Raw genomic sequence first — 25843 nt, forward strand, 5'->3', positions numbered from 1 at the left:
TCGTTTGTTTTTAATGATGTTCTCCATCTTCTTCCTTGTGTCATAAACTACTTCTCTTCCCATAGATCTGACTGGTAAACTATTCCTTTATCTTCTAGTTTGCTTATAATATTGTCTTTTTATGTCTAAATCCTGTACCCATTTTGATCTTTGATGTTGGTCTAATCCAGGTTTCTGTCATACTAACTTCCAATCCCAACAGTTTTTATCGAAGAGAGAGTGTTTTTATCCCCAAAGCTGGACTCTTTGGGTTTATCAAGCAGCAGATTACTATAATCATTTCCTGCTATCTCTTTTGCACCTAGTCTATTCCTGATCCATCACTCTATTTTTTTTTTAGCCAATACCAGACAGTTTTTATGACTGATGCTTTATAATATAATTTTAGATCTGGTAGGACTAAACCACATTCTTTTGTATTTTTTTTTCATTAAATCCCTGGAAATTTTTGACTTTTTATTTCTCCATATGAATTTACTTAAAATTTTTTCTAATTCATTAAAGTAATTTTTTGGAATTTTGATTGGTAGGACACTAAATACTTAGATTAATTTAGGTAGAATTGTCAGTTTTATTATATTAGCTTGGCCTACCCATGAACAGTTGATATTTTCCCAGTTATTTAAGTCTGATTTTATTTGTGCTGAAAGTGTTTTGTAGTTGTTTTCATAAAGTTTCTGAGTCTGCCCATAGGTTCCCAAGTATTTTATATTGTCTGAAGTTACTTTGATTTCACTTTCTAGCTCTTTCTGCTGTATCTTGCTAGTCATATATATAGAAATGTTGAGGAATTATGAGGGTTTATTTTTATATCCTGTCTTCAGCTATTTTAAATGGAATTTCTCTTTCTATCTCTTCCTGCTAGGTTTTGTTGGTAGTTTAGGGAATGACTTAAAATTTTAAATCAGTTCCATACATATATATATATCTTGCATGTAAGACTTTAGTTTAAAAATTTTGCTGCAGATTACCTCAGTTACCATATCTGTTCTAATTTTGACTGCCTTGGTTCTGTTTTACAAAAACTTAAAAAAATGTATATAATCAAAATAGTCTATTTTCTGTGAAATTCTCTGTCCTTTTTAGATAAGATCTCTTTCCTAGCCATAAATCAGAAAGGTAATATCTTCTTTCCTCTTATAATTTGTTTATGATGTCCCTTTTTATGTATCCATGTATTTACTTGAACTTATCTTGATAATTGGTGTGAGATATTTAGTGTGACTTGTTGGTCTGTCCCTAATTGTCTACCAGAAAATTTTCCAGTTTTCCCAGCAAATTTTGTCATATGGTAAGTCCTTATCCAGCAAGGGATCTTGGAGTTTGTCACACTCCATCATTTGTTGTGTATTGTGTATGTGATCTGTTTTGTTTGATTTTTTTTAACTACCATAAAAATGTTTTTAATTAAAAACCTGGCACTGCTAGACCCTTTTTAGTTTCTTTTTCTTTTCATTTTTTCCCTTAATATTCTTGACCCTTTTTTGTTCATGTCTAGTTTGTTGTTGTTTCCTTTAAGTTTTGATATGGTGTCTCATCATTGTCATTTTTTTAAAAAATTGAAATTTCTTAGTTTAAATAACACTCCACTTAAGATTTTGTTATTTCTTAAGAGATCTATTATTGAGTACCATTTCTTCTTACATCATATTCAGTAAAGAATGTTCTTAGTATTTCTGGGGGTTTTTTACATTTGTTTGTGAGGTTGTTCTGTCCCAGTATGTAGTTAGATTTTGTAAAGATACCATGAATATCTTAGAAATATGTATTCTTTCAGTTACCATTCAGTAAACCAGGGTTCTATTTTGTTTCAATTTTCTAATATTTTATTCAGATATTTATCTTCTTTCTTATTTATCTTTTTTCCTTAGATTCATTTAGGTCTGAGAGATGCATATTGAAAATTCTACCTTTCAAGTTTTATAATATATTTATCTTATAATTCAAATAATTTGGTATTCAGCTGGATATATCTTTTCCTTTGTTTTTCCCTTTATTACTTTTCTTCTTTCCTTAGCCATTTATAAAGTCATATCAGAAAGTCATTTTCTTTTTTTAGATACTAAATTGTTCAGTATTGATAATGATTTATTATTTATGGTGCCTTTAAGCATCATGCATTTTTACCATTTATCTTTTTTTATTTTATTTTTATTGTATCTTTGAAATCATGATTGCTACAGCGGTGTGTTTTTTTAAATTCACATGAAAGATGAATAGCTTGTGATCCAAACCCTCATTTTAATTCTCTTTGAATATGTTTCAAGTATGTTTTGTAATGAACCTATTGGATTCTGTTTCTAATTCCTTTTTGCTATGATCTTATCTAATACGCATAAGTTTACCTCATTCATATTCATATTTACAATTGTTAATTGTCTATGTCCTTCCATGTTATCTTAAGCATTTTTTCTTCTCAAAGGAGTAATCCATTAAAGAGGAATTTGCTTAACAAATTAGATCTACAAATTTGATGTTTCTATTCTGTTCACTTCATATTTCCCTATCAGTTTCTCTCCCACCACCTTGAGGTTATAGGATTTTCTTTGCTTTTGAGTATCTTTTTTATATCCTGCCCTTCTCATACCCGCCTGCCCTTTCCTTGACCCCCACCCCTTTGCCTATTGAGTTTAGTGCATTTTTATATCACTCTGTGCAGAGTGTCCATGTGTTTGTGTGTGTAACCTTCTTTTGTTGAGTTCAGATGAAAAGAAGGTTCATGGGATACCTTTTGCTCCATCCCTTCCTCTGTATTTGTATTTTGTTCATTTTATGCTTCTGTTATGTGAGATAGAGTTCCCTCCCTCTCCTCCTCTTACCTTCTCAGTACAGTCATCTATCTGTAATTTTCTTCTTCTTTTAAGACCATCAAAATAGTATAAAAATCCACCCCTTCTCAACTAGTTTTCTAAGACCTTTGTCTCATCTAAAAAATGACAGAATGATATATACTCAAATCCAAGGCAAACTGTTCAGCATCATAGTAATACAAGTCTGTGCTCCAACCACCTGATGTCAAAGAGACCAAAGTCGATCAATTCTATAAAGACCTATAAAAAACCTTACAGTAATAGCACAAAAAAAAAGATGTCACATTAATCATAGGGTAGTGGAATGCTAAAATAGAAAAGAAATGATAGACACCAATAGAGTTTGTCACGATAACTTGCTGGTTGTAGAAAACATTCTTTTTTTCAACAACTCAAAGGATGACTCTTAAACATGGATGTCAGCAGATGTTAAAAATTATAATCAGATTGATTTTATATTTTGCACCCTAAGATGGAGAAGCTTTATAGTCAGTTAAACAAGACCTGGAGTTGATTGTGGCTCAAATCATGAACTTCTTATTGCAAAATGCAGACTGAAATTGGAGAAAATCAGGAAAATACAACTGTACAGGTGTTACCTAAATAACATCCCTTATGAATATGAAATAGAAATGATGAATATATTTAAAGGATTAATCTGGTAGATAAAATGCCTTAAGAACTCTGGACAGTTTCTCAGTATTGTTCAGCAACAAAAACATACCTAAGAAAAAGAAGTGCAAAAAGGGAAAATGGCTGTCTGTCTATAAATAACTGAGGAAAGGAGAAAAGGACAAAGGAAAAAAACAGAGGGAAAGATTTATCTAACTGAATACGAAGGAGAGATAAAGTTTTCTTAAATGAGCAATATGTAGAAATAGCAGAGAACAATAGAATTAGAAAGATGAGAGATCTCATTAAGAAAATTAGAGATATCAAAGGAATATTTCAAGCAAAAATGGACATGATTTTAAAAAATGCTAGAGATGCAGAAGACATTAAGAAGTAGGAAAGATATATGTGTGTGTGTGTGTGTATACATATATATGTATATACATATATATATATATATACAGAAGAAAGATCTTTGAGATATGTGAAAAACACCTTTACTGATCTAGAGCCAGACATCTTGGAGAATTAAGTCAAGTGGTCCTTGGGAAGTATTGCTTACTCTAAGTCTAATGAAGGTGATAGAATTCTAGCTGAGCTATTTAAAAATCCCAAAAGATGAATGCTGCTAAAATGCTACACTTAAAATGCCAGAAAATTTGGAATGCTCAACATAGTCACTGGATTAGAAAAGATCAATGTACCTCCCAATCCTGAAGAAGAAGGATGCCAAGGGAATGTTCAAATTACCAAACATTTATGTTCATTTCATACTTCAACACAGTTATGCTTAAGGTTCTACATTCATATTCATTAGTGATAATGAGTTATACCCCCTTTTTTTCTGTTTTTGTCACTAGTTCAGGTGTAGGGATTACATGTCTCACAAAATATTAAGGTAGACTCTGTTTTTGCAAACACTTTTTTTGAAAGTTTTTGCAAGGCAATGGGGTTAAGTGGCTTGCTCAAGGCCACACAGCTAAGTAATTATTAAGTGTCTGAGGTTGGATTTGAACTCAGGTCCTCCTGACTCCAGGGCTGGTGCTCTATCCACCGTGCCACCTAGCCGCCCCCTTGCAAACACTTTTTAAAGAGTGAATTATTATTATTTTAAAATTTGATATAATTCACCTGTAAATTCATTTGAACTAGGGATCTTTTGCCCCCTTATTTCCTATTCATTTATAGCTTATTCAGTTTCTCCTTTTGCGGGGATTAAGTTAAGTTTTCTGTATTATATTCTGCATATATATATATTTAATATTTTTGTAAATATTCTTTCATTTCACTTAGTTTTGGTGGGGTTTGACATATAATTAAGTATAATAGTTTCTGAGAGGAAACTGAGCCAGTCATAAACCTTACTTGAAATTTCTTTCTTTCTTGTCTTGACACCTTTTTTTCCCCAGCCCATTCCCATTCAGCCTATTAGATAGTACTTTATCTGCTGAGGGGTCAAGGCATTGGACCCTAAGAGGCAGCCATGGACATTGGGTCTGGTAAAAGTCCTTAGTAGGGAACTGCTATACCTGACAGTCCCAGCAGCTTTCTGTTTGTATAAACATTGTAGTTGTCTTCATGTTGATCCTAAGACATGGATGTAAAAAGAAGGGAAACTCTAGTGCTAAACAGAGAATTGATTTAGGAAGAGAAAGGTGTGTACTTCTGCTAGTTTTTCTTTGTAGAATACCTTATAGATATTCCTTTTTTTGTTTTATTTCACACAGTTCTTTTTCTTTTCAGGTGATAAAGGGGAAATTCACTTAGTTGAAATCTCTCACTGTAGTTTTCCAACTTACAATTAAATTTTATTCTAAATCTGTGTTGTCCTTGACTGGCACTTTTTTGCCACTTAGCAAGAAGATCAAATATTTGCTAATTTATGCATTTTCAGTGCGAAATTTTGAAAGAAGGAGGGACATAATTTCATCAGCAAAGAAAAGTATATTTTACTGGCAATATCTATCCAAGAAATTTTCATATTATTCTTTTGGATCTTTAATAATAATAATTTGTGACTCTTGCACATACCTTATATATGTATTTTCTCCACCCATTGGAATATAAACTTGAGGGTAAACACTCTTTTTATTGCTTTTTCTTTATATCTATAACATGTAGTACAGTACTTATCATATAGTAGCTTGTTAATTGATAAATCTAAATAGAATCTTTATATTGAGTCCATAATATTCATGATGATAACTTTCATTTATTTGATTATGATTATTAACATTAATTGAAGTGTAAAACAAGATGTTCATTTGTGTTTGCCACGGTTAAGAAGGAAATTTAATGTCCAGAGTCCAAATTATTGGAAACTTCTTATGGATAGTAAGGTTCTCCAGTTGCTTCTGTTTGAGGATGACATTGAACTAATTTCAACAAGTCCTGGAATATTGACCTTAAAAGAAACCAGAGATTCCAGGAGGTGGAGACTGGTTGAGAGCATTCCAAACTTGTGAGAAAACTGGAGAAAATTCTTGGACCCAAGAGATAAAGTATCTCATTGTGAAACAGTAAGGAAACCAGAGTACAAGGGAGTAAGGTATGTAAGAAAACTACAAAAGTGGATGTGCTAGATTATGATAGCACTTTAAAAACAAAGGGTTTTGTAATTCATCCCAAGACAATAAATAGGGAAACACTGGAGTTTATTGAGTATGGAGTAATATGGTCAGATTGTTGCTTTAGGAAAATCCTTTTTACAGATATATGGAGAATGGTTTGGAGTGGGAAGAGACTTGAAACAGAGACTTGACTCAGAAGCAAGCTGTTACTTCAGGCCACTGTGAGTTGATGAGGACCTACATCATGATAATGATAGTATCAGAGGAGAGGAGTCATATTTAAGAGATTAGTAGGAGGAGAATCAGAAGATAATAGTATTCCCAAAAAACTAGAGAGAAGAGAGCATCAAGGAGAAAAGTGTGATCAATAGTATCTGTCAAAGGCTGCAGAAAGGTCAAGAAGAATGAGGAATGAGAATATGCTATTTGACTTAGGAGATCATTGGTAACTTTGGAGAGAGCACTTTGGATTGAATGATGAGGTTAGAAGCCAAGTTGTAAGGGATGAAGAGGAGAGTGAGAGTCTAGAAAGTGGAGACTTAACTTTCCGAAGGAGTTCAGACTTAAAGGGCCAAATATAACTCACCTGGTTCTCCTACTTGTCTGACTACTACTTCTTGGTCTTCTTTGCAGGACCCTCATATGGATCCCACAGAGCTCTATCTTGGGGCCTCCTCTCCCACTATAATGCTTCAATTAATTTCATTTCTTAATGCATTTTACTTGTCATCTCTATGCTATTAGGAGTCATGAATAATCAGACATGACTGAAAAATGCAGCGGATGCTCATGGATAGGTAGAGCTAATATAATAAAACTGACAATTCTGCCAAAACTAAACTACCTGTTTAGTGCCCTACCAATAAAAATTCCAAAAAAAAATACTTTAATGAGTTAGAAAAAGTTGTAAGTAAATTCATATGGAGAAATAAAAAGTCAAGAATTCCCAGGGATTTAATGAAAAAAATGCAAGAAGGGGCCTTAGCCCTACCCGATTTAAAATTGTATTATAAAGCATCAGTTATCAAAACTATCTGGTATTGCCTAAGAAATAGAGTGGTGGACCAGTGGAATAGACTAGGTGCAATAGCAGGAAATGATTATAGTAATCTGCTGTTTGATAAACCCAAAGAGTCCAGCTATTGGGATAAAAACCTCTCTCTTTGATAAAAATTGCTGGGAAAATTGGAAGTTACTATGGAAGAAACTTAGATTAGACCAATACCTCACACCCTTTACCAAGATAAAATCCAGATGGATACAGGATTTAGACATAAAAAAACAATACTATAAGCAAATTGGAAGATCAAGGACCAGTTTACCTGTCAGATCTATGGAAAAAGAAGCAGTTTATGACCAAGGAAGTGATGGAGAACATCACTAAAAAGAAACTAGATGATTTTGATTATATTAAATTAAAAAGCTTTTGTACAGACAAAACCACTGTAACCAAGTAACCAAGATCAAAAGAAATGTAGTAAACTGCGAAACAATCTTTACAACTATTGTTTCTGACAAAGGACTCATTTCTAAAATGTACAGAGAACTGAGTCATATTTAAAAAAAAAAAGCCATTCCCCAATTGACAAATGGTCAAAGGAAATGCAAAGGCAATTTACAGATGAGAAGATCAAAGCAATCCATAGTCATATGAAAATTGCTCTAAACCATTACTTATTATTAGAGAAATGCAAATTAAAACTTCTCTGAGGTACCACTTCACACCTCTGAGACTGGCCAATATGACCAGAAAGGATAATGATCATTGTTGGAAGGGTTGTGGGAAATCTGGGACACTATTACACTGTTGGTAGAGCTGTGAACTCATCCAACCTTTCTAGAGAGAAATTTGGAACTGTGCCCAAAGGGCAACAAAAATGTGCATACCCTTTGATCCAGCAATACCACTACTGGGTATATATCCTGAAGAGATTATGCAAAAGGATAAAACCATCACTTGTACAAAAATATTCATAGCAGCCCTGTTTGTGGTGGCAAAGAATTGGAAATTAAGTAAATGTCCTTCAATTGGGGAATGACTTAGCAAACTGTTGTATATGTATGTGATGGAACACTATTGTTCTATTAGAAACCAGGAGGGACAGGAATTCAGGGAAGCCTGGAGAGATTTGCATGAACTGATGCTGAGTGAGATGAGTGGAACCAGAAAAACACTGTACATTCTAACAGCAACATGGGGAGGTGGGTTTTGATCAACCTTGATGGACTCACTCATTCCATCAGTGCAATGATCAGGGACAATTTGGGGCTGTCTGCAATGGAGAATACCATCTGTATCCAGATAAAAAATTATGGAGTTTGAGCAAAGTTCAAGGACTATTCCCTTTAATTTAGGGGGAAAAATTGATATCTTATTGTCTGATCTTGTTATCTCTTATACTTTATGTTTCTTCCTTAAGGATATGATTTCTCTCTCATCATACTCAATTTGGATCAATGTACAGCATAGAAACAATGTAAAGACTGATAAATTGCTTCCTGTGGGGGGAGGGAAGTAAGTTTAGGGAGAAAATTATATTTTTGATAAATAAAGTCTTTAATTAAAAAAAAAAGAAAGAAAGAAAATGCAGTGGATAGAGTGTGGGCCTAGCATCATCAAGATTCTTCCTGAGGTTTAATCCAATGTCAGACTCTTATTAGCTATGTGACCATGAGCAAGTCACTTATACCTGTTTTCTCATCTGTAAAATGAATTAGAGAAAGAAATGGCAAATTATTCCAGTATCTTGCCAAGAAAACCTTACAGGGGAACAGAGTTGTACATGACTGAAAACTTAACAACAAAAAACAATTATACCCAAATCTTATCACCTCTTTCCTAACTTTGGATTTCACACCTCCAATTGTCTTTCATACACCTCAAATTGAAAGTCCAATAGAGAATTCATTATCTTTATTCCAAACCGTCCCCCCTCCTACCTTCCTGTCAAGGGCATAAATGCAAGCCACCTGAATGAAATGACATGAAGAAAAAAGAAGGAACTCATGACAAATGGCTTCAACTTGCTGTATAAATTTTATTACATAAAATATGACTGAATGTTCTCAGCTGAGAGGAAGAGGGGAAGCCATGGAGGCTAGAAGAGGAATGAAAAGGTTAGAAATAGAAAAGCCACTGTGGAAAGTAGATTGGATTTGTAGTAGGATTTTCTCAAAGCAGTGAGGTTATTAAATAACAAATTTGTATCGAACCCAGTCAAAATGGTTACATGATTTTCTCTACCTTTTTTTAGTAGCACATGTAGAAATGATGATGAGGGATGGTGGCAGTGAGCCAAATCTGAGTTTTGGCAAGGTATCATCCTTGCTATGAGAGGACCAGGGACTCAATAGTTTTCTAGGATTGAATGGTTCACCAAGGGGTCAAGATGAGGAAAAGAGGAGAGAGTAGCTAGTAGAGGGGGAATGGCCAGGAATAAGCTGTGTGGCATAGAAATTGAAGGTAATGGATTGAACAAAGATTACGGCTTAGTAAGAGAAAGATAGTAAGCCAATCAATATGCACAGAGTATTGCAACACCCCTACCTTCAACCAACTCACCAATCAGAAATCATTGGCTCTAGGAAACAAGAAATATTAGAACAAAAGAAAAAAGAAAAAAAGAAGAAATTTCAAAATAACACAGAATATGATCAAGTAGAGATAATTTAAGAATCATTTGACTTACAGAAAAAAGAACTTGCATATACCATTTCAAGAAATTGTAATTGAAAACTTCCCAGCTCTATTAGAGTCAAAGGGTAAAGTAAAGCTAGAAAAAAAATGCACTGATCACTCCTGGAAAGGAAACCCAAAATAAAAAGTTCCAGAACTGTCATAGCCAAACTCTAGAGCTCCTGTAGCAAAATATATGTGTAAACTATATACACTACAAGCATACACAAAGAGTATCAAGTCAGGATCACTGAATCTACATTAAAAACCAGAGACTTTTGGAGCAGAATATTTGAAAAGACCAAAGATGCAATCTTACAATCCAGAAAAACTTGAACTGCAATCTGGATATGATTCTACAAGGAGAAAAATGACCTTTAATTGAATACAGAACTTAAAATTATTTTTTTCTTAAAAGTATTTTTGATGAAAGGAGTGGTAATTTTAAATACAAACGCAAGGGTCTAAGGAAAACTAGAAAGGTAAATTTATTTTAGCTTTTGGAAGGAAATGTATGATGAAATAGTAATAACATTCTAATATGGGGAGAAGCAGCAAGTGTCCCATCAGAAACCTAAATACAAAGAGAAAAAGTGAGACCCTGGAAGTGGATTGATTCTGTTCTGAAAGACTGAAGAAGAGAAAGAGAAAGAAAGGTAAAAGGAATACTCAAGTGTAGAAGGGAGGGAGAAAGGAGTAGAACTTGATTTCTCAAAATTGAGGTTTACAAGAAGAAAACCCATATAAAAATAAAGGAATTGGTAGCAGAAGGGGCATTAGATGAAATTAATTCTTATGTGAAATGGACAATGGAAAGTTATGCACATGTACCACATAAAGTATGTATATGGTATAGAAACTCAACCAGGAAACATGAGGCTAGGGAAGGAAGAAAAGTTAAGAGGGAAGAGAATACTGGGGAAGAAATACTCAAAACAAGTGAGATAAAAGGAAAGAAGTAAAGAAAAGAACTGGAATCTAAGGAGTTTAATTTGCATCTTAGACAGTTGGAGAATGGGTAGACAAATTATTATATAAACAGAAGGAAATGATACTGGGCCATAAGAAATGACAAAAGACAATGATTTCAGAGGATCCTGGATGGCATCATGAAATGAGTAGAACCAGAAGAACAATTTAGACAAATATAGCAATGCTGTACAAAGAACACATTTGAAAGGATTAAGGAGTTTTAATCAAAGTAGTAGTCAACCATGTCTTCAAAGGACACATAATGAGGTATATTACTCTTGACAGAGGAAACAAGGTTCAGTGACATTATACTTTTGGACCTGACTGCTGTTTGCTTAACGATTGCTTATATATTACAAGATGACCTCCACCCTCCTTTCTCTCCATTAATAGAGCAGGGTGAGTGGAGTTCATTTTAAAATCCATGAAGGGTTAGATACTAAGGAAAAAAAGAGGGTCATTATAACCCTCCTTTTAAAATGTTCATAAGAAAAATGAAGGAAATTCAGAAAGAATACATACAAATTGGATATTAAAAAATGAGAAATTTATTGCATACTTTTCAAAAAAGCAAGTGTTTTGAAATAGCAACTCATAAGTTTCATATAGAATATTTTTTGAGGTTCAGTTATTGTTATTTATAGTGATGCTCTTTTTTGGTGTTTTAAGTTCAAAATTATTATTGAAAAGATGGAACTAAATGTAAAAGATCATATTTGGAAATTTGAGAAAAATGTAACTATCTTTTATAGCTATGTGTAGTTAATGAGAGCATTCTTAACAAGGAATAGAAGTGATCATAAAAAATAAAAGACAAGTTTAGTTACATGAAATATAAAGATTTTGAAGCAAAATCAATGCAGATAGGAGAAATTGCCAACTGGAAATTTAAAAAAAATCAAATTTTACTGATAAGTCTGATACCAAAGAAAGAACTGGAATATATACATATTAGATGTTTTATAAATGTGTGCATACATATATACATTACACACATTTATATGTGTACATATGTATATCTTTGTGTTTATATATATATATGTGTGTGTGTGTATGTGTGTGTGTGTATCATGCTATTTCACAATAGATAATTAGTTAAATCAAATCAATCAGTAAACATAAATTATCTTCTATGTACTTAATCCTAAATAGACTAGGGAGCCACTGGAATTTATTGAATAAAGAAGTGATATGATCAGATTTACACTCTAGGACAAAACCGTTTTCTCAGCAGTTGGGCTCTGGAGATAAGCATATAAAAGTGATAAAACTCCTGCCGTGAGGAGCTTACATTCTATCCTGGGTAACATGTACACAAATAAATACAGACAAAATAAATGCAAAGTAATGGGGGGGTAGTAGTATCTGGGGAAATCAGGAAAGATCTCATCTCGTGTAGGAATTGATATTGGAACTGAGCTTTAAAGGAAACTAGGGAGTCAAAGAAACATAGGGAGAAGAAATGTATTCCAGGCAAGGTAGACATGCAGAGGGAAGGAGATGGAATTCATAGGTGAGGAACAACAATAAGACCAATTTGGCTTGACTTTGGACAATGCAAATAGGAGGCTTTAGCCTGGAAAATTAGGTTGAAATCAGGTTGAAAAGTACTTTAAATACCAAACAGAGGAGCTTGTATTTGAACCAACAGATAACCTCAAACCATTGTAGTTAACTTGTGCTACCGTTTTGTAGAGGATGGGATTAGGAGCCCAATTAGGGTTATGAGATACTGACAAGATGTTATCTATGTAGAGATGATAATTGATCACACATTTAAACTGATGAGGTTACCATGAACCTAATAATCTATTCATAATTATGGGGTAGGACATGGTACTGTGTCACTTCATGAGATCGATTCATCATTAAAAGAAATCAGTAGATTTTTAATCAGGAAATTCTCTTTGCAGAGATTAGTGAAAGATTATTCAATCATTCAATCATTATTCAATCATTCAAAACAAACTTGATGTTCCAAACTGTTCCTCTTGGAACTCTCCAGGAAACTGGTAAAAGCATACTTAGTAGGTCTTTTTGAAGATACCTGTCAAGCATTCCTGGAATTCCTGTTAAATTATAGATTAGAATAAAAAAAGAACTTAAGTGAAGACAATTGAGGCTATTAAGTTTTTTCTATATTATGATAATAGGATGTTGACTTTTTAGAGGGTGATTTTATAAATTTTATAAATATGCATAGGCCTTGACCACAGTGTCTGTTATCCTCAAGATACCACTTTACAGTCATCCACACTAGCAATCTAAGTGTCATCTTCAACTCCCCACTATCTTAATCTACATATCAGATTAGTGGACAGTTCTTTCCAATTATATCTTCATGTCTTTTATATTATGTCCCCTTCTCTACTCTGATACTGCCAACACTATGGTGATAATATTATCTCCTCAAGCTGTGTATTACTGCAACAATCTTCCTGTTAGTCTCCCCATCTTGTTTCTTCCCACTTAGTTCATCTTCTATTCAGCTGTCAAATTTATCTTCCTAAAGCATAACTCTCACCATATCACTCCACTGTTTAGCAATGGTTCCTCTATTACTAACATGTTAATTATAAAATAATAATAGCTAATGTTTAGAAGGTGATGACTATGTGCTAGGCCCTGTGCTAATCAATTTACCATTATCCCCTCATTTGAGCCTGACAACAGGTACTATTTTAATACCCATTTTACAGTTGAAAAACAGAGGCAGGGGCGGCTAGGTGGTACAGTGGATAAAGCACCGTCCCTGGAGTCAGGAGTACCTGGGTTCAAATCCGGCCTCAGATACTTAATAATTACCTAGCTATGAGGCCTTGGGCAAGCCACTTAACCCCATTTGCCTTGCAAAAACCTAAAAAAAAAAACCAAACAGGCAAACAGTGTTAAGCAAGACTTGCTCAGGGTACCACAGCTAGTGTCTGAGACCAAATTTGAACTCCGGTCTCCCTGACTTCAGCAATCTATCCATTAATATATTTTTATATGTCTTTATATAAAATGTTTTGCAAATCTTAAGTAACTGGATAGATGTCAGCTTTTATTGTTATTTCCTCCTTGTTTTTGTTGTTATAAGAAAATGTTGGTGATTTTGTATATTTTGTTTCTTCTTTACTTTTATTTTAAGTAGCTAGGTGATGTAATAGCACTGCACTTGAAGTCTAGAAACCCTGAATTCAAATCCTTTCCAAAGCAATTATGAGATCTCTATGCCCTGGGCATAGTCATTTTATCATTATCATAGTCATTATCATTTTATCATCAATTTCCTTAACTGTAAAAATAGAATAATATCATCTACATCCCAAATTGTTATTAGAATCAAATGAAATGCAACTTAATTCATTGCATAAATGTTAGCTAGCTATTTATTGATGTTACTATTCTGTTTCTTTTTTGATTTTCTAGTTTGTTTTTTTTTTTAGGCAAACCATCATGTCATCTAGAAATAGTTACAATCTTCTCTCATCTGATATTTATACCTTTGATTTCTTTCTCTTATTGCTACTCTACAATTTCTGGAATAAATAATAATAGAGAATGGGGGAATTCTTGCTTTACCTCACTGAATTTATTGGGAAAACTTTTAACTAACTAAATTTAAACTGTCAAGTTATTAAGGGTGAAGGGGGCTGCTATCATTTGCTTTTTAACCTTTGATCTATCAGTGCCTGTTTAATTAATGTTCTTTGAATTGAATTAAAGTAAGGGGTCAATATGAACAAACTTGGTCTACTGCAATCAGCTTGACAAGCTCTTCAAGTAATTGAAATATAGCTCATTCTTCCTAAATTTTCTTATTTTCAGGCAGAATATATATACCTACTTTCTTCAACCCTGTTTTCCTTCTCTGTATACATTCCAAAAAGTATAACTATATTTTTTCCCCACAACAAGAATAGAGTTTTTGGATGAAAAACAAAAACAAATGTTCCATTTGTACAAATAGTTGTCTAAATTAAAGGAGAGCTAAGTAAATGTATCTTTTTAAAATACAATTACATAAAGAAGAAAGATTAAAGATAACTTTAAACAGGTGTGTGAGGTATGTCTTTAAAACAATTTCTAACCAGATCTCTTTATTTTTTTTTTGAAAGCCTTTTCTCCCTCTAGCAAATCTACACTGTTCACCAGATGTCGATACTTTCCTCTGTAATGCTTTTGTGCCAGCCTGCACTGAGCAAATTCATGTGGTTCCTCCTTGTCGAAAATTTTGTGAGAGAGTATACTCTGATTGTAAACAATTAATTGACACTTTTGGTATCACATGGCCCGAGGAGCTTGAATGCAGCAGGTATGGTATTATTTTTAGCTAATAAGTAAAATATTTTAATGCCAATGCCTTAGCCCTAACTGAAATGAAAGTTTATTGTATAAATGAATAGATTGCATCTTTGCTGTTTTTCCTTGTCCAAAATGTGATGACCACTATTTCACATTGTTTATACTTGACCATTTAGATAATTAATTGATAGTCATTCTTAAGGCAATTTCTTGTTCCATTGCAGAAAAGCAAACTGTGGAATGTGAGTAAAAATATTACAGGAAAAAAGAGAACAAAAACAAAGATAGTTGAAACTAAAGGAAACTTAAAAGGAAACAAGAGCAAATAACATTTTACTTGGTTATTTATTTGATTCTTTCTACCTTGTCTAAATGTTTGATGAAATATATAAAAGAGATTTGTGAATTTTCCTTATTTTATATATTTATTCATTTAATTTTTTTGGTCAATGGTTACTAATAATAATAATTTTAGGTAATTAACTTAATACATTTTTGGAGTTTTGATATTGAATAGTTTGATTTCAGTATACTGCATGTTCCCTCCAAATACACACATAAAATATATTAGAAAGTTCTTCATATCATTTTTATGATTCATTTTTTTCTTAATGTAAATGAAATTGATGTTTAAGATTTATGTAGTATAACTATGTTTTGTTGATTATCATTGATATCAGCCATTTTCTCCAAACCATAGTTTGGAATAAGTAGAGTACACCTAATTCATAAATTTGTTCTATATTTGATCTTATCTCCATAAAAATGAAGTGATATAGACTAATTAAATTGACAAGCATATCTTATTTATAACAAATGTGTTACTTAATTTCAAGATCTTGTATTGTATCTTAATCTTTAAACAATGTTTAGAACAATACTATTCATGTCCACTTAAATGCTTTTTGATGACCTTTGCAACTTTAATTTTTTACCAACATAAAATTATAATATTTTAGATAAATTAATAAACTCTTGAATGCCTTAAGGAAATGTTTTGAGACAGTGGCTTCCCCAATAGGTCTACATATCCAGTTCAGAACTTTATATATAGCTTAAATTTAAGTTTTTCTCTCACATGTCAGCAGAACCAAAAGCAATAGATGAAAATTACAAAGATGCCAATTTAGTTTTTTCCTTTCCTTTTTTTTAATTTTTGCAATACAATGAGGTTAAGTGACTTGTACAAGGTCACACAGCTAGGTAATTAAGTGTCTGGAACTGGATTTGAACTCAGGTTCTCCTGACTCCAGGGTAAGTGCTCTATCCACTGTGCCACCCAGATGCCCCCCAGATTTACTTTCTTTTTTTTTTAAGATTTTTTTTTGCAAGACAAATGAGGTTAAGTGGCTTGCCCAAGGCCACACAGCCAGGTAATTATTAAGTGTCCAAGTTCGGATTTGAACCCAGGTAATCCTGACTCCAGGGCTGGTGCTTTATCCACTGTGCCACCCAACCCACCAGATTTACTTTCAATGTAATGAATGACTTCCTAACAATTAGAGAGTTCCAAAAGTGAAATAGACTGCAAAAAAAGGTGAGTGATTATGTTTATGACCTCTAGGCTCCCTCCCAATTCAGATTTTTTTTATTTTTGATATTTCTGAAAAACCTTTGGTGTCTTAAGAGCATATGCTTTGACACCATATGGACTTGATGATCAAAACTGGAACAGAATAGATTTTTTAAAATCCTATTTTAAAAATTATTAAAAATCACATTGTGATTTTTAAATCACAATTTTAAATATACACACATATATAATAATATTATAAAATCATGGTATGTTAGATTTAGAAGGGCTTAGAAATCCAGAAAGATTATATGGCCTAAGGCATATTAATATGTAGAAGAGCAAAATTCAAATCTAGTTTTTTAGCTGCCACAAAATGAATAGTTAAAAATTGTGAATCATATAGGTTTGCCACAACCTAGATGGATCCTTTTTTTTTTTGGAAAACAAAACAAAAGAAGTATAATGTATCATGTAAAACAGATATTTAACATGAGTTTCAGTGATAGGGAGAAAAGTGGGAAAAGAACCTAAAATATTGTTTTATAGATTGATTATAGTCTGATTTTAACTTCTTTCCTTCATATTGTACATGAATGAATGAAAAACATTAAACACTTACTAAGTACCATCGACTGTGCTGAACAGTAGGATCAGAATAGAAATAGGTATTGTCCTTTTACTTAAGGAACTCAAAGTTTAGTGTCAGGGCAGATGGAAATTCCTGGCAGTACTAAGGGTTCCACTTGTTGGATAGATGGCAAGGCTCAAAGATCCTTAGGTTAGATTACTTAAAAAATGAAGACAAAGGTACCAGAGGACTGGCCTATAGTATAGAAAAGCAGGATAGATGATAAGGCTGGTCTGTTGAAGCCTAGGAGACAGTGGCCAGCCAGAGAGTTAGACCTAGGGGGCTTCATGTCATCAAAAGGAATCAAATTGTTGGTTACTATATGATTCAGACCTTATAAGCAGTCAGGCAAGGAGTAAGGCAAAAGTATACAGCACCTTCAAAGCAGTAAGTAATAGTGCCAGCTAACTTCTGAAATTCTCAAACAATCCCGAGTTCAGGAAGAAGATCCAAGGGAGAAGGCAAAGGAATACACACACACACACACACATTTGTGATATATGTATAATTGTGTACATATGTCTCATATATATACATACACACATATACACACATTAATTTTAGTCCAGCTAGCTGAGCACTTAGTTGTTTGAAGTATATATAGATGTTTTGCCTTAAAAATAATTAGATTGCATTTATAATTAAATTCTTTAAATTAACATCTTTAATATTTTTCTCCTAAAATGTAGTATTGGTTTCTTAAGAGTATATTTGTCCTTAAAAACAGTTTACTTTCTTTTGATAGCTTCAATAGCTACTTATAAATTTAAAATATTGAGAGATATTCAAAGATTTTAGATGTGTTCTCATGAGATCTCAATTCCAGGGATTGGTTGGTTTTTGTTTGTTTTGGGTTTTTGTGAGAATATGGGATAATTTTTTTTGTTTTGTTTGGGGTAGATGGTAGATCTGGAGCTGGTAAATAGAAGGAAACTATAATACATCTGTGTAATACATGATTAGACCTATAAGTTCATATGACACCTATATTGCAATCCTGGGTGATGGAAAGGATAGTAGTGTGTCCTTTATAGAATGTTAGTAAGAGGGTATGGTTTTGGAGAAATGATAACAAGTTTAGATTTGGGCAAGTTGATTTTAAAGGTGTCAATGGAATAGATAATTGGAGATAAGAGACTGGAGGTCAGTAGAAAGGTGGAAAGTGGTGGTGTTGGATGTTCCTTCTTCTCAAAAAGGACCAATAAGAACACAAGGGTGATGTCTTGATTTTCTTGTGAATTGGATTTAAATGAGGCAGAACTATGCAATCATCAATCTCACTTTCTCCTCTAGAGTTATTGAAGGCAAAAGTCAAGATGATTGGTGATGGTTTCGGATACAATGGATGACCTTGACTTTTCTAAATTAAGGTCTTTCCCATAGAAAGTAACATGCAAAAGAAAACTGAAAAGGGAAGGAAATAAAGGGGCACCAAGGAATATAAATATAGGAAACATCTGCATGGAGATGATAATCGAAGCCATGGGAGCTTAATCACCAAACAAAAAAAAGTGTATAGGGAGAAGGAGGCTCAAGAAAGAGTATTTGGGGGATAACTATAGTTAGTAGGCACATTGTGCATTTTTTAGTCTTTAAATGTATTTTAGGTGGGGTTTTTTTGGCAAGGCAATGGGATTAAGTGGCTTGCCCAAGGCCACACAGCTAGGTAATTATTAAGTGTCTGAGGTTAAATTTGAACTCAGGTACTCCTGATTCCAGAACTGGTGCTCTATCCAATGCACCACCTAGCTGCTCCTAAATGTATTTTTAAATAAGTGTTTTATTGGTTTCTCTTTTATTTCTCCAAAGTTTTTCCCATTTTTCTTCTTCTTCCCCCTCTGAACCATCCAAATTAGCATAATATTTCAAAAGACAAAACAAATAGAGGGAAAAAAATGAACAAAATTGAAAAAAGCCTAGAAGTATGTACCATATTCATGGACCTCCTACTTCTTCAAAGGGGTGGGAGCTTTTTCATATCTCTTCTTTTGAGCCATGTATGTAATTTTTAATTTTGAAACACTCATTTTATTGATTTTTTTTCATTTATATTGGTATAGCCATTGTATATATTGTTTTCTTGGCTTTGTTTATTTCATTTTGCATTTGTTCTTGCTTCTCAGTACTCATTCTATTCTTCATTTCTTATAGTATAGTAATATATATATATATATATATATATCAAATTACATTTATGTGCCATTTTTTTAGTCATTCCCCTGTTAATGGGCACCTACTTTGTTTCCAAAGCCTTGCTTTTACAAAAAGTGCCCCATAACAGTTTTTATATATATTGGAGACTTTCCTCTTGTCTATAGCCTCCTTGGGGGTTTAAGCCTAGTGGTGACATCTCTTTAAATGTTTTTAAAAAACCCTGTGATTTATAAATGTACCAATTTTTTCTAATATATTTTTGCAATGTTTTAAGCAGTAATGGCTTTGCTATGATAAAATTTTTAAATTGATACTAATTTTTTCCTGTGATTTAGTTTAACTCACATGCTTCCCCCAAATTGTGAATTCAAATAAACTTACATTTTAAGTTTCAAAAGTAATTTATTAAAGGATATAGTCTGTAGAATAGTTGAAGATCATTTTAACAAGTTATATAATCTGTGCAGATTGAAGTACTGTGATGAGACTGCTCCAGTTGCTTCTGACCTTACCACCAAGTTTCATGACCCACTGAAAACACCAGAACAGGTTCAAAGAGACTATGGATTTTGGTGTCCAAGACATCTGAAGACATCTGGTGGACAAGGCTACAAATTTCTTGGAATTGACCAGTGTGCACCTCCATGCCCTAACATGTACTTCAAAAATGATGAATTGGAATTTGCAAAAAGCTTCATTGGAATTGTTTCAATATTTTGCCTTTGTGCAACTTTGTTCACCTTCCTGACTTTTCTAATTGATGTTAAAAGATTTAGATATCCAGAAAGACCAATCATATATTATTCTGTCTGTTACAGCATTGTATCATTAATGTACTTTATTGGATTTTTGCTAGGGAATAGCACAGCCTGTAATAAGGCAGATGAAAAACTAGAGCTTGGTGAAACAGTTGTTTTGGGCTCCCAAAATAAGGCTTGTACTATTCTCTTTATGCTTTTGTATTTTTTCACAATGGCAGGCACTGTATGGTGGGTGATTCTTACCATTACTTGGTTTTTAGCTGCGGGAAGAAAGTGGAGTTGTGAGGCAATTGAACAGAAGGCTGTATGGTTTCATGCAGTTGCTTGGGGGATGCCTGGTTTCTTGACAGTTATGCTTCTGGCTATGAACAAAGTCGAAGGAGATAATATCAGTGGTGTTTGTTTTGTTGGCCTTTATGACCTTTATGCTTCTCGATATTTTGTTTTGTTGCCTCTCTGCCTTTGTGTGTTTGTTGGATTGTCACTCCTTTTAGCTGGCATTATTTCTTTAAATCATGTACGACAAGTTATACAGCATGATGGAAGAAACCAAGAAAAACTCAAGAAATTTATGATTAGAATTGGAGTCTTCAGCGGTTTGTACCTGGTTCCATTAGTGACACTTCTTGGATGTTATGTCTATGAGCAGATATACAGGATTACCTGGGAAACAACTTGGGTCTCTGACCATTGCCATCGATACCATATCCCATGCCCACATCAGGTAAAAACAGTCATAAGGATTATTTTACTAACAGAAGATTATATTCACTGAAATGTAATTTTGATTGTTTGATTGTTGTTCTTTTTGATTGTTTGATTGTTGTTATTTAGTAATATTTCATATTAGGAAATTCAACATTACTCCTGTATTAGTTAGGACACAGTTTCAAGTTTACATAATTTTTATCTTCCCTTGTTTTTGCCTAATTGGATGTATAGATTACCACATTCAGAAATTCTTCTTAAAAATTGATATTATCAAAGGCAAACTGGTGGTTCTGATTAAGGATAGAGCATCATGCTGTATGATTGAAAGACAGGGAAGAGTTGATAGTTGGATGTGGTAAGTGAAAGAAAACAGAGTTGTCATTGTAGAGCAGTGTGCGTTAATTTTGAATTTTCATTCAGTAAAAAGAATCAGAATTTCTCTCTTTAAGCTACTGTTTTAGTGAATTTCATTTATCAACTTGTAATTTCTCATAATTATACTTTAGAAACATAATTTTAATAGAAATATGACTAAATCAGTGTGCTTTTTCCTAATAGGAAACACACCATTGAAATAAAACACAGTTTCAGTGTGCTTAAAATTATATTTATTCAACAAACACTGATTTTAGCATCTACAGTATAAAAGCTCTATATTAGGCATTGAGATACTATAGAGCTTAAACAAACATAATTCCTGTCTTCTGAGAGTTTATAATCTTTTTTTTTACTTTTTATGATTTTGATCAGACTTGTTTATAAAAATTGTAGATTAGCATTTTTAAGATTTGTCTTTAAATTTCTGAATATAATACAATTCTATAAGCATAGAACAGCATAGCTGTTCACAATGTTTTTTCTTAGATATTTAGTTCATATGCCAACATAAATCTCAGTGCAGCTTTGAGCTTTTAAAATTTAAAAGTTTACTGAGACTTTTGGGATACCATGCATATTCCTCTCTCTGGATTATTTATTTATTATTATTATATCTAATACTTCAAAAAGTCCATGATTTCACCTTCCATTGATGCAGACTGTGAGCCTACCACACCTCACCAGATGTAAGTTTCTGTGGACAAAAATCTTTTACCACTTGGTAAAGCCAGATTTCTGCCTCCCTCAGTGCAGGTAGGTTGAACCCCAGACAACAGGCACAAGGTTCTACCTCCCTCAGTGCAGTCATAGGCACAAGGTTCATCAATTACTTAGTCTGCAACAAAAGTCTTTTTAATTTGTTAGGGCTTTTCCAGATATTATATTCTCCTAGTATAGTCTTCAGAGATCTAATCATCTTCATTACTTAGTGAAGTATTAGTGTAGACTTTGAGCAGAGAATTATTTATAGTACATAATATTAATATTCTTCCATCTAAATGCCTTATTGTAATGAGAATTTCCCTGGATTCTTGAAGACTGTGTCCATGAGACACAAATTTTGGCAAATCCTACTAAGCTAGACATTGCAACATTGTGTATGGGCCCTGTCACCTAAGGATCATCTTAGATACATTCTGAGAATTAGCCTATTATTATGTTAGCCCTGGAAGTTCTTAGCACCACCTTCTTTGGTGTACAAAGGGATTCTAATCTGCCTCAATAAAGAGAATCCCCCTACCAATAAAATCATAGGCCTTAGAAGTAATTAAAGTAGTAAAAATATTTAAAAAGCAAAAATTTTTTTTAGCCTGGAGTCAGGAAGAACTGACTTATGATTCAACCTCAAATACTTATTATTTGTATGACCTTGGGTGAGTCACTTAATCTACCTCAATTTCCTTAACTATAAAATTGAAATAAAAATAGCACCTACTTCCCTAAATTGATATGAAAATCTAAGATTATTTGTAAAGCCCTTAGCAATATGCCTTACACAAAGTAGATGCTTAATTCTTGTTTCTTTCCTTTCCAAATAGGAATATATATATATATATAATTTGCTAATCAGTGTGTCATTTGATCAGTGGATAAACACATTTGATCCCAATTGGCATTTGCTATCATAAGTAACCTCTGCATATAGGCAACCCAAATTATGATTAGATTTTACCATGTATATGGGAGTTTATGATTTAGTTCATAGCATTACAAATCCTGCTAATATATTAAAGTGGCATTTTGCTATTTATTCTTCAACCTTTAGTGTAAATTGAGGGGAAATACTGATTCTGTTAAAAACTTAAATTCTACCTTAAATGCAAAAATTCAGGATTCTAGTTTCTGTTTGATTCTTTTTAACTTGTTCCCACATGCTGAGTGTCAGTGTTACAACATATGTTAAACAAGGTATAATCCATAGCTTGGTCTGACAAATCGCACTTCTTAAGACACAGAAATAAACTTAGAAGTATAACAATCTAGAGTAGGCATATTGTAATTTGATTTAATTTCTTTTCTTACTGTTCTTATTTGGTTTTTCAGTGACTAAAAATTTACATAGGTCATGTTGAAACTGGAAACATGGAATTATAATAGATTTGACCATTCCTTATCTCTGATTTTAAAATAAAATCTTTATTCACACAAGACAGTGATATTTCTTATTTATCATGTTCCTCCTCTAGGTGTTTAGATTATCATTTTCATTAAGTGAATTCTAAAAATAGGAATTAACAAGTATTTAAAGAGTTAAATATTTTAGCTGCTACAAGTGTCCCCTCCAGAAATAGGGGGCAAGGATGGAAATGAAAAACAGATCAGCCTTTAAAGCTTTTTAAATTGATTCCAAACTTTATCTCTTGAAGCACCTTATTTGACAAACATGACTTCTATTTTAGTGTGTTTATAGATTCAATTTAAAAAATCTCATTAGCTTAAAATTCTGCTTCTTCCTAAATAGTTTTCCTTTCATAATGAATGTAACATTTAATTTTTAATAACTAGCAGTTAGATCTTTTAAGATTTGCAAAACTCTTTAAAATATTTTCCTATTTTATCTTAGCAATAATTCTGAGAGCTCAGTGCTATTGTTATCCTCATGTTATAGATGATTTAGTTATATAGCTAGATTCTATTTAAAGCAAAATTCTCTAAAAAAGCAGTACCATAAAACTGATTCCATTGCTTTGATTTTCTTCATTAGGCAAAAACCTTAGCACGTCCAGAATTGGCATTGTTTATGATAAAGTATCTGATGACATTGATTGTTGGAATCTCTGCAGTCTTTTGGGTAGGAAGCAAAAAGACCTGCACAGAATGGGCCAGTTTCTTCAACAGAAATCGGAAGAGAGAGTAAGAGATATTTTAAAACTGCAATCATTTTGTGTGTGAGTGTGTGTGTGTGTGTGTGTGTATTTTAATAGCTAAATGTGAAATCATTAAATTTGTATATTTTGAAATGTACAGACTGGCAACTAGAGCCATTAAGCTTTTATTAAATAAATGTATTAAATTAAATGCCCCACATTATGCTAAAATGGAGGATACAAAGAAAGGCAAAAACAGTCCCTGCTCTCAAGGAACTCACATTCTAAAGGGGAGGAGAAATTAAAAAAAAATACTTAGATAATTACAAGGCATGTACAGAGCAGAAGCAAGATTATCTCAAGAGAGGAAGACACTGACACTACTAAGACCAGAAAAGGTCTTCAAAGAAGGTTGGATTTAAACTGGGTATCAAAGAATATCTGGGAAACCAATTCCAGCAAATATCAAGGAACCATTCAATGTTTTTGTTGTTTGTTGCTATATCAAATATTGGTTGAGGAATGGAAGTTTATATCACTTAAAAATTTTGATTTGATGTTTATTGTAATAGTTGTAACAGACTTATATTTGTTACGAATATCAAATGAGAGATTGATAAGGTGTTTATTTTTCCTGACTGTCTCCATTAGAATTATGTTTAAATATATATTGCAAAAGCCCTACAGAAACTATTCTTTGTACAGGGTAGATGCAGGGAATAGCTCTCAAATGGAAATTTTGCCTCTGTATTTTATCAGATATAGCAAAGCTTTCCTAAATTACAGGGTAGAATGGAGTATTTATCTAGGCTGGTATTTATGGGAATCCTAAATAGGGAAGTTTCTCGAAAAAAGAGAACTTAACTTGGAATTGTAAGTTAACTGTTAAAACTTTCCTGACTATCTGCCAGCTAGATTTTGGTATATATAATTAGAACAAATCTATAGTACCCTATTCATTTCTAGATATCATATTTTAAAAGGTATATTAACATGCCAAAGGAGGGTATCCAGGATTGTGAAAATACTAGAAGCTATGCCATATTAAAGTGGGTCGAAGGAACCAGAAAAGTTTCACCTGGAGATGAGGAGATGGAGACATAAAATCAAGTATTTGAGGATTTATCATGTGGAAGAAAGATTAGACATGTACTTCTTGACTCCAAAAAAGTAAAATTAGTTGTATTCAACATAGGGGAAAATTTTCTAACATTTTGAAGTATCTTAAAAGTATCTAAAAGTAGATATTTTAACAGAGGTTGGATATTGGGATATTGTTTAATAGTGTATTAGACAAAAGACATCTGAGGTTCCTTTCAGTTATATTATTCTTGGAAATTTCAAGTTAGTGGAGTTAAAATTAATGAGATCTTAATTTATCATATTTTAGCTTTATTTCCTAACTTTGAAATCAGAGACCATTAAGATAGTTCTTTCAGTAATCTTTCTCGACTTTTCTAGATGCCATTATGAATATTCATTGATATTGGTATGCTTATTTGACTTTTTTATTGTTTTTTGAATTTTACAATTTTCCCCCATCTTGCTTTGCTCTGCCTCCCCCCACAGAAGGCAATCTGATAGTCTTTACATTGTTTCTATGCTATACATTGAATAAAATTGAAAGTGTTGAGAGAGAAATCATATCCTTAAGGAAAAAACATATGATACCTTTTTTTTTTTTTAAATTAAAGGTAATAGTCTTTGGTCTTTGTTTAAACTCCACAATTTTTTCTTTGGATACAGATGGTATTCTCCATTACAAATACCCCAAAATTGTTCCTGATTGTTGCGCTGATGGAATGAGCAAAATTGATCATCAACCCCATGTTGCTGTTAGGGTGTACAATGTTCTTCTAGTTCTGCTCATCTCACTCAGCATCAGGTTATGTAAATCCTTCCAGGTTTCTCTGAATTCCCATCCTTCTTGGTTTCTAATAGAACAGTAGTGTTACATAACC

At 32.9% G+C, this 25843-nt stretch overlaps 1 protein-coding gene across 3 annotated transcripts in view; it reads left to right on the top strand.

Moving 5' to 3' along the window:
• The window catches only part of FZD6 (frizzled class receptor 6), a 61183-nt gene that overhangs the window by 20304 nt on the left and 15036 nt on the right, over nt 1-25843 (top strand). For all 3 annotated transcript variants that reach the window (XM_074200901.1, XM_074200900.1, XM_074200902.1), the window contains exons 3-5: nt 14741-14937; nt 19693-20710; nt 23780-23928. In XM_074200901.1, coding sequence (XP_074057002.1) covers nt 14741-14937; nt 19693-20710; nt 23780-23928 — 1364 coding nt within the window. The remainder of the gene's footprint in view (nt 1-14740; nt 14938-19692; nt 20711-23779; nt 23929-25843) is intronic.

The sequence above is a fragment of the Macrotis lagotis genome, chromosome X, assembly GCF_037893015.1.
Source record: "Macrotis lagotis isolate mMagLag1 chromosome X, bilby.v1.9.chrom.fasta, whole genome shotgun sequence".
Classification (NCBI taxonomy): Eukaryota; Metazoa; Chordata; class Mammalia; order Peramelemorphia; family Peramelidae; genus Macrotis; species Macrotis lagotis.